Raw genomic sequence first — 17607 nt, forward strand, 5'->3', positions numbered from 1 at the left:
GTCTCTGCTGCCTCTCTTCCGGTCATGATGTGACTTGCAAAGGAGTCTGACTCCATCTTCTTTACAGTACTTAGCTCTCCTTTTAACCACCCCAAGTCTCTCTGTCTCTTCATAATTGTTCCCAAATTCTGCTTAATATTGCTTCCAAAGACTAGATCTGAGGTCAGGAAACACCATTAAATGTATGTTTGTCCCTTGAGCTGGATCCCAGCGAGCAGTGTGGCGACTGCCAGAAGCAGAAGGGGAGTGTGCGGGTGGAGGAGTGGTGTGGGAAGAGGGGTCTCCTATTTTAGATCTTGATGTTGATCAATGCTCAACCTTTCCTTTGGCCTGGAACATGAATTGCATCAAGTCTTGATAGTAACAGTCTGGAAAACTCGTGTTAGTGATTACTGCTGGAAGGGGTTAGTTTTCATGCTTTATAATGCAGCACAGTGGGTCTTGTAGGCATCTCTTCTGTAACGGGTATTTTATTTTTCCTGCTGCTGGTGTTCTCAGTATGTGTGCACGATGCAGGACCAGGTGCAATAGTGTATCAGCAGAAACAGCCTACGGAATAACTACAATGACTACAGCAGCTGAGTGAGTCCTTTGGTCCTTTTTTTTGTTTGTTTCATTCATTTATCTATGACTGTGGCCATTGCAAGAGATGGCCAAGTAGAGAGTGGATGAGCTGCGCAGCATGCATGAGGGAGTTCAGCTGCACTTGTTTATTGGTTGGTAACAGCTTGGAGAGAAGGTGAGGTCTAGGAGTGCCTTCCAGAAACTGAAACAAGCAGGTGCTTGCACTGCAGCTCAGTGTTTGGTTAGTATTCCACTGGCTGCAAGAGTGTTCTTCCAAAAAAAAAAAGAAATTGAGAATTGTACTGCACTCATCAACCCAACCAGTACTCTTCTGGTTTTATGTGGAAGTGGGTTATAAGTTACAGTTGCTTTGGGAATCCACACTTTAGACTTTTGACTTCTGTAAGTCTGATTTCTCAATCTGACTGTTCCATTAAACATATAAACTGAATAAGGCTATAAATACTACCTGTGAGTAAATGTCTTAATTGTTATGTCAACAACATAAGCATATATAGCTTTTTAAACTGCATGAAAGTTCAAATCATTCCTCAAGTGGCCTGGACTCTAGCTATACAAATGAAAAACTTCTTGCCAAGCCTTACTTAAATGTAGCACACATCTTTTATTACAAAGAAAGAGAAGTGATTTGCCAAGCTTTATTTTTCCTCCACTAGGTAACAGCATTAAAACACACCTACACACCTCCACATGGCAGGAGAAGAGGAGCCCCTATCCCTGTTCCACAGCCCATCTCTGGTAGCATCTGCCTGTCTGAAAGCCGAGTGCACCTGGATCAGGATCTGCTCTCCAGCAGTCTTGGCACCCTTGCATCAGCAGTGCTGGGTACTCCAGCAAAGCTGGACTCTGTGTGATCATGAATAGCATCTGCAGACTTAATGCAGAGTCCCAGTGAGCTATGGATGTGCAGCTGCCTTGGTCACCCTAAAGAGCCATCTCTCATTTCACCATCCCCAGTGCTATCCCATCAATTTCTTCTTCCTTTTTTTGTGGGGCTTATACAAGGTAGGAGTTACTCACATAACAATATGGCAGTTTACATCTGTTGATGGAATTCAACTATAGCCATGGGAGATGGGCTTTTGAAAGTCATAAACTAAGAGTGCTGGCTCAGGCTGACTCCCAGAGTCTGAATCTTGGTAAAGTGCAGCCAAATTGTGCCGCTTATTAGGTTCAACAGTCCTTGATCTATTTTGATCCGCCTCAATAGCTTTCATAAGAACAGGTTGGGAAAACTGATGAAGAAAAAATAAAAAAGCTTTAGCTCAAAGTAAGTAGCAAGATGCAGTGCACTGAGAGCTGGCAAACCTCTGTGCTTTGTGGTCCTTCCAGATGAACGTATAATTGCAAAGGAAGAATGTTTTTGGAGATAGATGTTGCCAACTGAAACAGAAAACATGTTTCTGTAAACAGCAGTTGTTGCATTTGATTTTTTTCACAGAGGTAAAGCTGATGTTCTTTTCTGTAACAGTCCCTTATGTTTCTGCCTGGTCACCCTTGTGTCATTTTTCCATATTACCTGTTGCCATAGTATCCAAGTAACGATGCCAACATGCTTTGAGATGACTGAAACTGCACGTTGCCGTGTGTTTGCCTTTAACTTGGACAAAGAAAATATGAGAGAAAGCTGCACCAGATGTCTACAACTAGCAGGGCTGAGAATTGTGCTTGGATGAGGGTATTCATGTACACAGCTTCAGGTGTGTCCCAAAGCCTCCTCCATTAGCGCTTGGGCTCCATGCCCATTTGCTGGAGAAAGATGCCCAGTGCAGAGTGCCTGAGCTGGCAGTCTGCTTTGTCCTCAGTGTATATGGAGCATGAGCATAAGTGTTAATTGATCAGCCTTCTTTCCTCAGCAAGTTTGTGTATGTGTGTATGTATATTGCCTTGGTTTTATAATCTTACTAGAACTTTTGGGGCTGAAGAAGAAAAAAAAAAAAAACTTTCAGAATATCACTCTTTCCTGAGCACTTCATCTTGTCCATGCGGGTGTTCTGCCTTGGAGATTACCCATATGCCTTAAAATACTTTCCTCTCAGAGCAGGCATGCAGCTTGCAGGCAGGTAGAGGAGGAAGGGTTGTTCTTGTGGCCCCTGGGAACACCGAGAGCGGACTTTTTGAAGAACTTTCCCTCCGTCTGTTACTTGTAGTTGTGATCTGAGAAATGTCTCCCAACAAGTGAACAGCCAAATATGAGCATGTGTTTTCTACTTCTAGATACTGTGTTGAATTGCGGCCCCAGATGCCAGTTAAATAACTGTCCTTTCTTGCCCACATTAGGAATAGTTTTGGGACTCTAACAGATGAAGTGCTATAGTATTGTGCCTACAACTGTTTACATATTGAATGGTTCTGATGGAGAGCAATACATGGCCAAGAACAATACATTTCAAAATGACTATGCTGTCTATGAAGACCTTTAAGCGAACCTAATTTCTTTCAAGGTAAATACAACTGAGCTGCAAGGCAGAAAAGCTCTTAGAATAAGCTTTACATCCTTTCATCTTGGTAGTGTTGGAGTGCTTGAGCTGGCCCGCTCCCTCCAGTCCCTTCATCCTTTTTCTAATAGCTTGTGTTTTTGTATTTGGGAATGAAGAAAGCCTCAGCATTCTGCAAGGAAATACTCCAACTTATTGGTCAAAGGCAGCTGGCAGGGAAGATGCCATCTCTGTTGCTTTTGTGGCTTCCTCTTTAGAATCACAGAATCATAGAATTGTTTGAGATGGAAGGGACCCTTACGGACCATCTAGTCCAACTCCCCTGCAATGAACAGGGATACCTACAGCTAGATCAAATTGCTCAGAGCCCCATCCAGCCTGACCTTGAGTGTCTCCAGAGACAGGGCATCCACCACATCTCTGGGTAACCTGTTCCAGTGTCACTTATCATAAAAAAAAACCTTCTTCCTTACATCCAGTCTGAATCTCCCTTGTTTTAGTTATGAAACCATTTGCCCTTATTTTATCACAGCAGACCCTGCTAAAGTGTCTGTCCCCTTCTTTCTTACAATCCCCCTTTAGATACTGAAAGGCCTCTATCAGGCCTCCTTGGAGCCTTCTCTTGTCCAGACTGAACAACCCCAGCTCTCTCAGCCTGTCCTTGTAGGGAGGTGTTCCATCCCTGGGATCATTTTTGTGACCCTCCTCTGGACATGCTCCAACAGGTCTGTGTCTCTCCTGTGCTGAGGACTCCACATCTGGATGCAGTACTCCAGGGGAAGTCTCACCAGTGCAGAGAGGCAGGATCACCTCCCTAGACCTGCTGGCCATGCTTCTTTAGATGCAATCCAGAGACTTCCCCTTATTGCCACAACTTTTCAAATATCACTGAAAGTGGCTTGGTGACTACGTCAGCCAGTTCCCTCAGGGCTCTGGGATGCAAGTCATCGAGATTTATGGGTGTTCAGGTTCCTCATGTGATTGTGAGCCTGATTTTTGCTTGCTTATAGCGGGAGGGGCATTGTTCCCACGGTCCCCACACAGGAGCCTGAGATCAGTGCATGGGTGTCAGTGAGCCTGGCCACAGGAAAAAGGACAAGGCTTTAGCCTGCAGATGTAGAAACGGCTTCTCCAGGCTGCTACAAGGTCAGCTGTATCAGCGTTGATCCTACAGAGCTCAGCAGAAAGCAGCACTCTCTCTTTGGGCTGTCCATCTTTCTCTGTGCTTGCATCCTCTGCCCAGGACATTTTGAGTAAACATGCATCATAGGGAACACATTCCTGCATGCCTTTGGAAGGAATTTGGGGACATCTGAACCCACACTCAGTCAGCTGAGGTCAAGCCTGGGAATGGATGAGCAGGGAAAAAGAGAAATGCTATGGCTGCATTCTGAGCATCCACCTTCCTCAGGCTGCAGCACAGAAGATTCAGCATCTGTCAGAAACCCTTGTGGAGACCCTGTCATTTGGCCCTTCCTGCCATTTGGCCCCTGAACAAGACCACCAATTCATTTTTTTTTAAAGTCAAAAGTAATTGAAGTAGCTACAGAAATCCCACAGCCCTGAGGGAATGGCTGTGGAGTCTGTTTAGGCAAAACAAGCAAGAGAAATATTACTTCATCATCAAAGTACTAAGTATGTGTTTTGAATCCACACATCATGAGCTAATTACCAGATGGACTGAATAGAACAAAAGAAATAGCTCAAACGATAAACATCAAAAAAAGGATGATTCAAAAACCATCTGAAATGCGTTTTGTCTCCTTGCACACACAGATTACCTTCAGTCATCTCATTTTACATGACTGTATCTTTTGCTCTGTGAGATTTGCTCAGTGTTTCACTGGGGCCACTTCACAAAGGTGCCATTTCCAAGGACAATTCTTGCTTGGTCTCCATTGGTGCCCTGTGCTCAGTACAGAAGCAGGACCCTGCCCGTGGGGTATATCACTTTGGGATGGAGAGGGATGAAACCACCAGGGAGGAAGAGCCCAGGCTCGCTGACTTTGCTTGCTCTATAGCAGGGCCCTGGCAGCTGTGAATTCATTCAGATGTTTAGGAGGCAGTGAAGGGGATCTAGGTGCTGACACATATAAGACTTGGTTGGCGACAAGGGACAGGGGGCCCAGCAGTAAATGGCATCCTGTTCTTGTTAGACACAAGGAAGAGTGGGAGCAGAGTCAAGCCATGCAAACATGACAATTTTTGTCCTCTAAGTGCCCCTTTGAAGCAGATGGAAGTAATATACCTTATTTGGCCTGGTTGGACTTTTTATAGCAAAGCAATTGGTAGATAGAAACGTTCCTTGTGGTTTTTCACATCTATTTGTTCCTCAATCTCATTTTTTTTTAAAGCTTCCCTTTGAATGAGACAACCAAAACCAATTCCATCTGTATTTCTGCTCATCTCTAAAGTCAATGGCAATGAGCACTCTGTGCTCAGCTGGTGGTAAGCTGTACACCCAGAATGAAAACAAGAGAAAGCATTACTGCATAATCCCATTTGCCTTTTTTTCTTTTTCAGGCCAGGTAACATGGTTCTGTGTTTGAAGCTCATCCTTATTCTGTGATACAGTACAGGAGACAGTGTGATTTTGGATTTCTAACACTGACCCTGGTCTTCCATAGTGTATGGGAACTGTTGATCACGGCCTGATCCTCTGATTGACCACCTGAGGCAAGCAATGAGTCAGCTGCAGGAGCACAGGTGAAGGCAATTCATCTGTGATAACGGAAGGGGGGAGCCTGTGAGAGCCTCCACCTCTTCAGATCCCATTTAAGAGCTGACTGGCACTGAGGAAGTATGTCTTCTGGAGATTACTGCCTGTGGAGTTTACTGCGAGCCTATGACTTTGGTGAGCATTCCCATTTATTTTGATTATCTTTCCATTGCAATAATCTTACTAAGCCTAACCTTTGTATACCTATTGTCTGTACATATGGCAATACAATCATGTAATCTGTCTGGGCAGCACAATATCATGAGATGTAGCACAGAATGAGGTTGTAGGGGGTTGCACAAAAATTAAGTACTATTACTATGTGATGCCATGCAGAACAGCTGCAGTTTTACAGCATTGCCCAGGGGTTAACCAGTTTAATAAGTCAGGAATAACTCTGAATTCTTTGATTAAACACTGGGAGCTGAGTGATATGCTTCATCACACAAACAAGTGGGATTTTTGGGATGCTCACTGCTAACATGTTTTTTGTGCTATTGAGGCCAACAGCTTTGCATTAACTTAAAAAAAAATAATACTGCTACCACAGACATTTCTACAGCAAGACTGAGAAGAATGGACTGCAGCTGAAATTTGCTTATCCTGCTGTTTTCTGAACAGTTATTTCAATGCTATGGATGGAGACATCATGAGAATAAATGCACTTGTTGGCCGGGAAAGGGAACTTGTTGACCTTGTTGTCCAGTTCCAGGGCCAACACAAGAAGGATGTAGAGCTACTGGAGCAGGTCCAGAGGAGGGCCACAATGATCAGAGGGCTGGAGCACCTGCTGTATGAGGACAGGTTGAGAGAGCTGTGGTTCTTCAGCCTGAGGAAGAGACGGGGGAACTTAATAGTGGCCTTCCAGTACCTGAAGGGGGCCTACAGGAAAGATGGGGAGGGACTTCTTATAAGGGCACGTAGCAACAGGACAAGGGGGAATGGCTTTAAACTGGGAGAGGGTAGATTTAGACTAAGTATTAGGAAGAAATTATTTACACTGGAACATGTTGCCCAGAGAGGTTGTGGATGCTCCCTCCCTGGAAGTATTCAAGGCCAGGCTGGATGGGTCTTTGAGCCACCTGGTCAAGATGGAGGTGATCTTGCCTATAGCAGGAGGTTGGAATTAGATCATCTTAAAGGTCCTTTCCAACCCAAACCACTCTGTGGTTCCCTTGACCCAACAGAGGTCCAGGAGATCAAATGCTGGTGGTTATTCTGCTGTCTTAGAGTAAAGAAAATAAGCAAAGAGAAGAGGGATTTTGTTTCAACTCCTGAAAGGACTAAAGAAATGGCCAACAGAAATGCAAGTTCTAGATATGTCTCATTTTCAACCATACCTTGGGAGTGCAGTCTTAGTTTTTGCTCATCATTCTCACCATGAAATTTAATCCCAAATTCTAGAAGCAAAAATATTTTGGCAAGTGAAGCTTGTTTTTCTTTTTTCACTTTTTAAAAAAATACATATATATTTTGCATGGAAATCAGGAAACAGCAAGAGAATTTAGGAACTGGGAGACATAGGTAGAATATATTTGAAACTTCAATAAATGTGATGCCACCTCCTTGGCTATGCTGTTTTCCTAGTCTTCCAAACCAGACTATTTGAAATGGCAGGAAAACTTTACCAAATTTACAGTCAGCTCCTTGTCACCTTACAGTTGGCTGCTAAAATGCCCACAGTAATCAAATGCCTTACCTGTTAGTATGGCTGGGTTGGATGGGAATAAATGGCCTTGAGTCCATATCCAACCACATTTGTCACTGAGGGATGTCCAGGGTGGTGCTTGCCACAAATTCGTGGTCACTGTATGACGTGCTGTATCCAAAACAAAACGTGACTGTGGTGAGGGAAAAAAAAGAAGTTCAGCACAGCCTGTAGTGTGTCAGGGCAGCCAAACTTGCAGCTATGGCCAACTGGATCATCTACAGTATAGTGCTTGATGCTTGCTGCAGGAGGCCCCTGGGTTTACAAGGGAGAAGAGCAGTGTGAGAATGTTTTCTGTTAAGGTTGTGATGACAGCTGGGAAGAGCTACTGGTTGTTGCTCTCACTTCTTCCAGATGAAGAAAAAAATATCACTTCATCTTTCATCTCATTGGAATACTGGGTTTAAAAAAAAAAAAAAAAGAAAAAAAAGAGCAGTTGCTATGGTTTGAAAAGTGTTTGTGGGAACATGAGACATAAGAAAGTATCTTGGGCTTCTCTTGGGCCCCTCAGCTGCGTGCCTTTTTCCTGTAGAGGAGTGGAGCTAAAACAGAAACTGTCCATGCAGAGGCCCGTTTTCATCTGTTTTAATTCAGTTATATTCATTTAATTGCAAAAGAGAATTGGTAACTGGGGACATCTTGGTAGTGTTTCAGTAAGGTTTTCTGGAAAGCAAACACTCAGGGAATGCTCCAGACACACACTGGACAGAGTATTCACCACACCTGTGAAGAGCTCAGGGTAAGGGTATCAACATTAGATCTCATCAGTCATGGCCTCCTCCCTCCATGCCTGCTTCTGCATCTTCAGGGTTTGGGCCTTGAAGTACACCATGCTATAATTTCCCAAAGAAACAAGGCACACTCAGTGAGTGCTTGTGGCACCACCTTGGAAAGCAGCCTTCATGCCAGCTAAAGAGAGGCATTGTACTTGAGTAAATTTGTGCATCGTGCTGGTTGTGTCAATCTCAATGCCATGAATACGTGGTAAGCATAATATGCCTTGATGGGAGCTGCAAGACAGCCATCATTTCAAGCTGTTTCTTCTCTAGATTTGTTCCTCTGAGAAGCTGCTCTTGCACTGAGAAAGATGGGGAGGAGTCCTAAAACCTAAGAAAATAGTCACAAGGATTTGTTCCTGTCCCTCGGAGATGGTGACCTTCTGAAAGGCCATTTAATCCAATTCAGTCCATCCACACAGATCAGGGCTTATGTTATTCTGAGAGACACAAGTTCTTGATTATAAGGTTGAAAAAGAGAAATCAAGACCTTTCACTGCCTGGGCTCAGCCTTTCAAAATTGGATGTATGGGTTTAACTGACTGTCAGTACACATTTCTGTACAATACTGTTATTTTGGATCTATGTTTTTATTCTACCATTTCAAGCCTCATCTAGCAGCAAATACATCCTCTTCAGTGAGCTGCTGTGTCCATAACAGAATCCTAAAATAATGACTTAGTTCAGATTGGAAGTTTGGAAAAATTCTGAGGCTGAGGAACCAAAAACTCTGTGCTCTTGTTCCAGTGCTTGACTACCTCCGTGGTAGGAGAAATAATTTTCTTTATATCTACTTGGATACTCTCTTGCTGCAATTTCTATCGCTTGCCTCTCGGCACATCTATCCTTTTGTAACTCCATAGCCTAGCTCATCCTCCTGTGTGCCTTGCCATCAGCTAGCTGCAGGCTCCAGTGTGTTTTTTAAGGCTAAACAGGCCCAGCTGCCTCAGTCTCTCCTCACATTTTCTGTCCTCCAGCACTCTGCCAGACTCATGCCTGTATGACAGAGTCTTTCTCTCACTGGGGATCCCAAACCTGGATGCAGTTCTCCAGATGTGGTCTCATGAGTGCTGATTGGAGGGGACTAATAAACTCCCCTGATTTGCAGCTGTGCTTTTGTAAATGAGCTCACTGTGCTGCTGGCTTTCTTTGCATCAGGGATACACTGCTGCTATATATGTGACGTTTCCATTCACCCTCCTCCTCCCTGCTGGGTCTTTTTATTTCAAAGCTGTTTGAAGCTCACTAGCTGGTCTGAATTGCATGGGCTGAGTCGATATCAGATGTAGAGCTTTGCTTTGCCTTATTTGAACTTCATGAAGCATGTGTCTGTTCGTGCCACCAGCATCCTTAAGTCCCTTTGAAAAGCAGTCATGTCTTCCATTCTATCAATTTCTCTCCTCTTTCTTCAGAAGGGCAGTTGACAAATATACATTATAAACAGCTCCAGATTTGGTGTTGTCCTCAATCTTGCTGAGAGTGTGCTCTGTGTTCTCCTCCAGACTGTTAATGAAGACATTAAATGGTAGTGGCCCCAGTACTGATTTCCTAAAGGATGCCTTTAGAAAGTAGCTGGCAGTTCAGCTTTAGCAGGATGGTTGGATGGAGACTATCAGTACAGTTTCCACCTGTTCCAGTTCCTTATCCAGTCCATAGGTTGCCAATTTTACTGTGTGTTGTTTTGAAAAAACAAAACAAAAAAAACCTCACAACAGAAGAATACTTTTATTTTCAAAGTTTGATCGATCAATGAAAGAAAGTGCAGAACATTTCTGCAAAGCTCAAAAAACTGTACAGCTGATTCTGCAGAGTTTTCTCACCAGAAAGTAAGTGCCTGTTTGTTAAAGAGAGGGAGCTAGAAAGTCAGCCAAGTCCAACTATGGCCAGTATGGTTCTGCTGCTGGTACTGCTACTTTCAGAACCATATCACACCCTTCACATCTCTCTCCCAGTGTTGCCTCCTCAAAATCACTGAACACACAGGTAAGGATGCATCTGACCACAAAGCGTCTGTGTTAGATCCTACATCAGGGCTGCCCTGTACACTTTGTTTTTCATTCACAGGTTGTGTGGAAGAAATGGAACAAAACTCTCCACCAGGGAATGCTGCCAGCTTTCCATTACACTTAGAGGAAATCAGGTTGTCTTCCAGTGAGTTCCAGTCACCAAATGATTTTATTGTTACAATATGATGAAGCGACTTTTATTTTGTGCACTTCGTGGTGCCCAAAATGTTAGTTTTCACAGTATAGAATGGATGTGACAGTATTTATCATGGAAGCACTGAGCAGAGTATGTTGCAACTTCATTCAATTTTGCTGTTTTATGAACTTCTGCAGTAAAATGTGCCAGCAAATTTTTGTATTATTTTCATTCTGGCGATTAACTAATTATTCATATAATAAATACCAGCTAACTACAGGAAAGAGATTTATTTGTCACAGAGTTAGAAGAATGTCAAACTTTTCCCATTTCATGTAAAAAGGCAGAGGAAAAAATACTTCTGAAATGACTTTGCAACATGTGCTTTATTTTAAGTCATTACTGAATCAAAACTACACAATATACCCTTTTAATATACCTTACCCACTCAATGATTTTTTTTTTTTTCTCAATAATTTTTAACATGGAATGAAATCTACATTGCAAATGTAAATTTTCATGCTACAATGATCTCTATTGAGCCATTTGTGTCACTAATAATAGTAATTTAAGAAAAAAAGGCCAGTTTTCAAGCTCATATGCATGTCTACATTTGGGAACTTAAAAAAAAACAAAAAACAAAAAACAAACCTGTCTCAGATGTAAAAAAATGTGACTTGGAATATGTAAATGTTTTCCTATACCTGAAACACTGGAAGAAGAGTATCAGCTAACAGCAAAACAATGGTTGCCTTAAGTCATCGAAATGGGGAAAAGCATGTCATGGGGAGCAGAGAGAAGCACACACTATTCAGTTTTTAAAGGATTATAAGAAATGACGTAGCTCCTTAGGTCATTGAATTCACTTTCTTTTCTTATCTAATGGAAAGCAGTAACTCTGGAGAAAATGGCCTAGCAGAACATCCCAATATTTCACTATAATTATTCTAGCCTTTAGTTACCCTCGACAAAATGTCAAGTTTCAGTTGCTGTTTTTTTTTTTTTCCTGAGTCATTGATGTTTGGTGGAAATGTTTTCTGTGACTGTACAAATAAAATAAGGCATTTAAAGAGATTGTAATTTGTATCCTTTTTGCTAGCAGAGGTTTGTCCGCGGTGTCCTTTATACATCAAAATCTCTGCTTTTCTACAAATGGGTATGGCTAGAATGCAGTTCCCACTGTGGCCCTGGGTCTTGGGTGTCCTGAAGGCTAGTCACTGTCTCAGAACTTGTAGCTTGAAAGTCAGTGACGTACAACAGCATATTGCACAATCCAATATGACTCCAGAAAAAGTTAGGAAGGTCCTTTAGAGTCAATTGTGGGTTCACTCCTTTCCTTTCTCTTTGAAGGTAATTATTGTCTGGAAAATTAAATTAGCCAGACAGGGATGCAAACTTTTTGTTGATTAAATTACAAAGCTGTCCCCAGATTGTAGAGGAGTGGCACATTAAAAACAGCAAATCATCCAACTTTCTTCACTGTTGATCCTTAATTTGAAAGGCAGCATGGATTCCAAAGGCCGTAGCTTCCAGGACTCCTTCAGTGAAAAATGATCGCTACCTAACTATAAAAGGCTTAGCTCTTAAGAGAATATTGTGCTTTTCCTTTTCTTTAAAATTCAGATGAAATCAACTTGATTTGCAGTGTGACACCAAAGAGATCAATTAGTTTTTTCCCTAGTCCACTTGATCATAGTCTCTGGTGAGCGATACAGGAAGATTAGTTTGGCGTACAGGTCTTCCTCTAGTTCCAGTTCTCCAGTCTCTCGCACTAAGAAAATGTCAGTACACAACTTCAAGATTCGGTCTACATTGGGTAGCTCCTCAAACATGATGGAGTGAGAGATCCCACTGAAAAACTCACGGACGAACTTCCCTATCACCAGGACGACTGATGCGTATAGTCCCATGATGCTGAAAAGAAAGAATGGAAAAAGTTCAAGCTGTGCCTTGAAAGATGATCATCTAAATCACAGAGAGCTCATCGACATGGTTAAGTACAGTCTGTCAGCAGAGTGAACATTGATTTCTATTTAGGATCTTGTTTCTTCTGTGCTGTAGGATGAAAGAAAATAAGATCTCTTCCAACACAACAGAAAGCTGAGAATATACACAGCTGAAGCTGCTGGCTTAAATGATTTAGCCTCAGTCAATTATGACAGTAGTCTTGCATCTTGTCTGCTACAGCTTGGAAGCTGTAGGGAAATCTCACAACCTCTGGCTACTAAATGCAAGTAATCTGTCAGATCTCATGTCTAATCGTTTTTATTAAAGTGTGCAAAAGTGGTGACAGACTGACAACTGCCCGAACTTGCAGGATAAAACTCATGTGAGGAGCTCTCCAAAGGATGCCGGAAGGGAATATCTTTCAGGAGGCACAGTCTCCCAACTTCCTCTATTTATGGAGCTATATTTCATAACAGCTTCAGACATACACCCACAAAACAAGTCACCTTCTATCTCATCTATGGTATTTTAATTCTATGTTTAGATTCCTTCTTACCCATATCCAGCCAAGAATCCAAGGCTTGGAGGACTGACTTTATCACTGAATATGAAGAGTTCAAGGCTCTCTTCAGATGTTTTGTATCTTTTCCCAAGCTGATTCAAAACCCACCACTCACGAACTCCCTCTTCAGACACATTTTTGACCAGGGAAACTGTAATATTTTCCCATCTGCAGTCTATTGAAAAAAGGAAATGGTTATAGGTATACCAAGAATTGCAAAAGTCAAACTGATCACTATTAGATGTTTTCATAACTGGCATGATAAAATAACAGAGCAATGTAGGAATAAAGATTTGTTATAACTCTCTTACAATCCCGTTTGCGGTATTTCTGTACAAAAGTACAGTCTATCTAGACTGCTATGGCTTTCCTTACACTAATCTTACATAAATTAAGCATTAAATAAATAAAATATTTGACATCAACTACATTTTCTTCTGTACACCTGTCAAGTCATTCAAGTATTTTCAAGCCAATCAATCGATAACAAGAAGTATGTCCACATTTCACATCTAAAGCACATTTAACTTGGAGGGATAATAGTCAACTTCTGTATGTCAAAGTGAAACTACCACTTACTTTCTGGTGTAATAGATATATCAAGAAAAGCATACTGTAATATAACGCATAAATGATCACACAAACAGGAGTTAAACTCTGGCTCTTGTGCTTTCTGAGAACCCTACATTAGCAGTGTATGCATTAAAGTGCATTATACGAATCCAAAGAAAAAGGTGTTTTTAGGATGCACAGTGACTAACGACAGTGAAGCACTGGTAACTTATTGCTACAAGTAAAGCTAGATTCAGTCTCATGAATTATTTGTCATAACATGCTCACTTCAACAGTAATGCACTACACAATGAGCAAGAAAACATCTGCGAGTCAAATTTAACCTCTGTTGAGAAAGGCACTCTTAGTCAAAAACTTTTTCTTACTTTTCCAATCCAACTGGTTTTATGTATGTATATACACATGTACATACTTGGCATGTCTATGAGTATCTAGACATTCTGATTGGGTACTTTGAAATTTGATTATTTATCTAAATTGGATTCTTTAGAGTCAATAAGTAGGGAAGAACTAAAATCAATCATTCAACATCATTATTCAAGCTGATTAATTTGCAGACATGCAGTGCTAGTATTTGCAGTAAAGTATTAAAGAGTTGCAGAGGTGAAACTTGTCAACACTTTCTTAGAATAGAAGGGAAAGCAGTTTCTGAAAGCAGACTTGAAGGAAAAGAACTGTACTTTTAATCTGTAGACTCCTTGCTGTTAAATACAAAGCTAAGGTATATCCAAATGCATTTTCTGCCTTGTACTCTCGTCTCTCCTCAAGCCTGTAGACATCAGGTAGAAACAACTGTAAGAGTATTTCAGTCCAAGGTGCCCCATAACAGTTAGCAGTGGTGTTGCACTTTTTTCAACTGCACTCTGTTTTCCATGGCCTGGATACATACCTGTCAATAGCTGCTTTATGGGTTTTGCCAGAGAATCACTAGGAGCCTTGATGTAGTACGGATACACTGTTTCTAATGTTCTGGAAAAAAAACGAGAAAGCAAATATTTCATATTTTTATACCTCTAAAATAATTTAGAAATACCTAACAGGGCTATACAGAGTTCCCAGTAATTCTTGGCTTAAGCTCTGATTTTATAGTGTTCAGATGTCACATCTGAAAGTTAGCTGGATTTATTAACTATGTTCTGTCAGTACTTCAGCAGGGAGCTCCATCCATAATGTCCCCTTTCACACACCATGAATCCCACACACCTGGGGCATATGTGTTTGCAAGGAATGTAAAATTTATATTTTGTTCTCCTTTTTAACAAAGCTGCTTTTATAGTCAGCTATATAAGCAGCACAAAGAAAGGCAACATATCCCCAGTAATAAACAAGCTAGGAAAATATGTAATGAAAATATTTACTACTTCAGAATTACAGAATGTTTAAAAAATAACATCTGAAGAGTAAGAATTCTCCCTAGAACATTTTACTGCGAAATATTTTCACAGTTGGTATAATATGGAGGACTTCAAATTAAAAAGAAAGATGTTTGTGGAAGTTCCTCATTGGACTCAAAATTGAATCACCTTAAGTGGGATGAATTATCAGCATCGAGGGAGAATGAAAAAATTCATTAAATGCAGAGATGCTGCCCTAAACTTCCCCTAAAGTGAGTGAAAAATTCTAGGAAAGAGGAGCTCTCAGGAAGTCCTCTGACAGTACTTCATTGTATAGACAAATCTATTGAGGAACAGAGGCCAATTTAAAGCCTTTGTGATCAGGCCCAGGGAACAGGTAGGAGCTCAGCAGCCAAGGTGTCCCAGCATAGTTGTGGCAGAAAACTCCCTGCAGAACTTGTCACATGGCTGTCAGTTTCCACAAAGATTTTTTCTTTGTGACAAAATTAAAGATGCTCAAATCAACAATATTATTGTAACATGGGCGAATACAGCTCTACCTTCTATGTTACTGCTCATCTTTTGCGAAGAGAGAATTACAGATAAATTACATCTTCCCACAAAGGAGGAAAACCTACTCTCTTTGTCACTACATTGCCCTAGGAAATATTTCTGTATCCTCACAGGGCTAAAAAAAAATAAAAAATCTATTTTAAACATGATGATCACATGTGCAGCAGTCTCTTCGACTTTCTTTGAGCATACAAGTTTGTGTGGGTACAGAAAAGCTGCTGCGTGTCTCACTTCCACCTTCTAAGACAGATGAACCAAGAATTTTCACTCTTCAGCTGGCCTCAGCTTTAACTTTACAATTCCTGTGGCCACAAATCAGATCAGATGACCTTCAGGGATAATGCACTGGCAGAAGGGGAAGAGCCAGACTGTTAAAACTTGAGAGACATCACTGCTATTAATGTTATAAGGCTACATCCATACAATAATGTTTGATATTCAGATGAAGAAAAAGTTCTTATGTCTTGCAAATTTCCATTACAGGAAAATATCTGATGTCAAAAGTGTCTGCAGATGTTACCCTTTGATTGCAGGGACTTAACACTTCCTTTCCAATCTAGTGCTATTCAATAACAATGAGGAATGTGGTTTTGGTGGTTATTTAGAACAAAACATTCATCAGTATGACTTCATCAAATCAAGTTGAACTCAAGTAACTCAGAGGAGAGTTTAAGTGTGAATATACTGTAATGAACTTGTGCTTATCCAATAAATCAAAGAAAAAGAAAAAAAAAAAAACTAGTAGCTTTACCACGTTCGATGGTAGAATTCCAGTATTCATAGAGTGTTCTTGGCCTCCTTTTACTACAAATAAATAAGCTCTGACCTTTAAGGCAATGTTATTTTTCTGTGACTTCAATGCTTTTGGACTCTGTAAATAAGACTACAAAACTTTTTAGAGGTGGTTGATCTTGGAGAACTCCCTGATACTTTACAGGATGTCTAAGCTTAGAGTTGTGGTTGCAGAAGGATCCTAAAACCAGAAAGATTAGGAAAAGTCTGAAGATTCTTGGAGTTCTGCAAACAATGAGGGAGGAGTAGTAGCCTAAAATTTGAAGATAGGAAGTTCCATACAAATGTGGGGAAGAACTTTTCATTAAGGGCAAAGGAGCACTGGAATAGGCTGCCCAGAGTAGTTGCAGAGTCTCTGTCTGTGGAGATATTCAAGACCCACCTGGACACCTATCTGTGTGACCTATTTTAGGATACTTCCTAAGGAAAAAGGTTAGACTCAGTGATCTCTGAGGTCTCTTCCAAATCCTGCAGTTCTGTGATTCTGTGTGGATATATGGGCAGACAAATAATACATCTGCACAAGCCTTGTTTCCTTAAGAAATTAGGATTAAAAGGAGTAGGTTTGCATATACATAGGCAAGGAAGATAACTTACACCTTTTCCAATGGCTTTCCAGACATCATTGTAGCAATATCTCTTCTGGTTTGCTCTGGTAGGCCAAAGGTAAGTTTATCTGATGCTATTTCTGCTTTGGCACCAAGAGTGAGATTTCTGTTTTAAGTAAAAAGGAAGACATACAGTCAGTCTACACTGAAAGCAGAACCTGAGCACTTGTTCACTGAACACTAAGGCTGGTTATCTAACTAGTCTTACCACAGTGATCCTGCCCATATCAACCTTTGCTAAGTAGCAAGCATCATGCACCCTCTACCTGAGATGAGAATGTAGCTGGACCAGGATTAGCTTCTGCACACTGCCTTTTGTCATGCCCTGTGGTCAGGATGCAGCAGGAAGGCAGGACAAGCCCTGGTTTGCATGGGACAGCTAAGAAGTTCCCCCAGCAGATAATAGGTAAGGGCAGAAAGCATGTATGCTGCCTGAGTGATACAAGAAATCGTCTTACAGCTGCTTGCAATCTCCTGGCCTAGGTGAAAGACAGCAGTTTCCCTTTACAGAGCAAAAGTGGGAGGTCACTGTGGTAAGCCTTTACCACTTTCAGTCATTTATGGTTGCAGTATAATCCACAGGATATAATTTGAGGGTGAAAAAGGTCTCTTTCAAATCCAGTGTATGAATGTCTGTAGTTATGCATTGCAAATTAATATAAGGTTCAGAAATGTATGAGGAATGTAATTCACTAGCTTAATACTGCATGCTTCCAGAAAAATAGGGAGCGTCAATTAAAGTTGAATAAAGAGTGCAGATCTGTTACAAGCCTAGTTTTGACTGTGAAAGTACTGAGCCAGAATATTCAGAGCTCCCACTGTGATTCAGCTGACCTCTTCTTGAGCATGG

The 17607-nt window shown here is 41.3% G+C and overlaps 1 protein-coding gene across 9 annotated transcripts in view; it reads right to left on the reverse strand.

Moving 5' to 3' along the window:
- Window positions 1–11319: 11319 nt before the first annotated feature.
- Window positions 11320–17607, reverse strand: part of PIEZO2 (piezo type mechanosensitive ion channel component 2) — a 287618-nt gene continuing 281330 nt past the window's right edge. For all 9 annotated transcript variants that reach the window (XM_048939128.1, XM_048939130.1, XM_048939133.1 and 6 more), the window contains 4 exons: window positions 16747–16863; window positions 14340–14419; window positions 12872–13052; window positions 11320–12282 (listed from right to left, as the gene is read on the reverse strand). In XM_048939128.1, coding sequence (XP_048795085.1) covers window positions 12030–12282; window positions 12872–13052; window positions 14340–14419; window positions 16747–16863 — 631 coding nt within the window. In that variant the 3' untranslated portion in view covers window positions 11320–12029. The remainder of the gene's footprint in view (window positions 12283–12871; window positions 13053–14339; window positions 14420–16746; window positions 16864–17607) is intronic.

This window comes from Lagopus muta, chromosome 3, assembly GCF_023343835.1.
Source record: "Lagopus muta isolate bLagMut1 chromosome 3, bLagMut1 primary, whole genome shotgun sequence".
Taxonomy (NCBI): Eukaryota; Metazoa; Chordata; class Aves; order Galliformes; family Phasianidae; genus Lagopus; species Lagopus muta.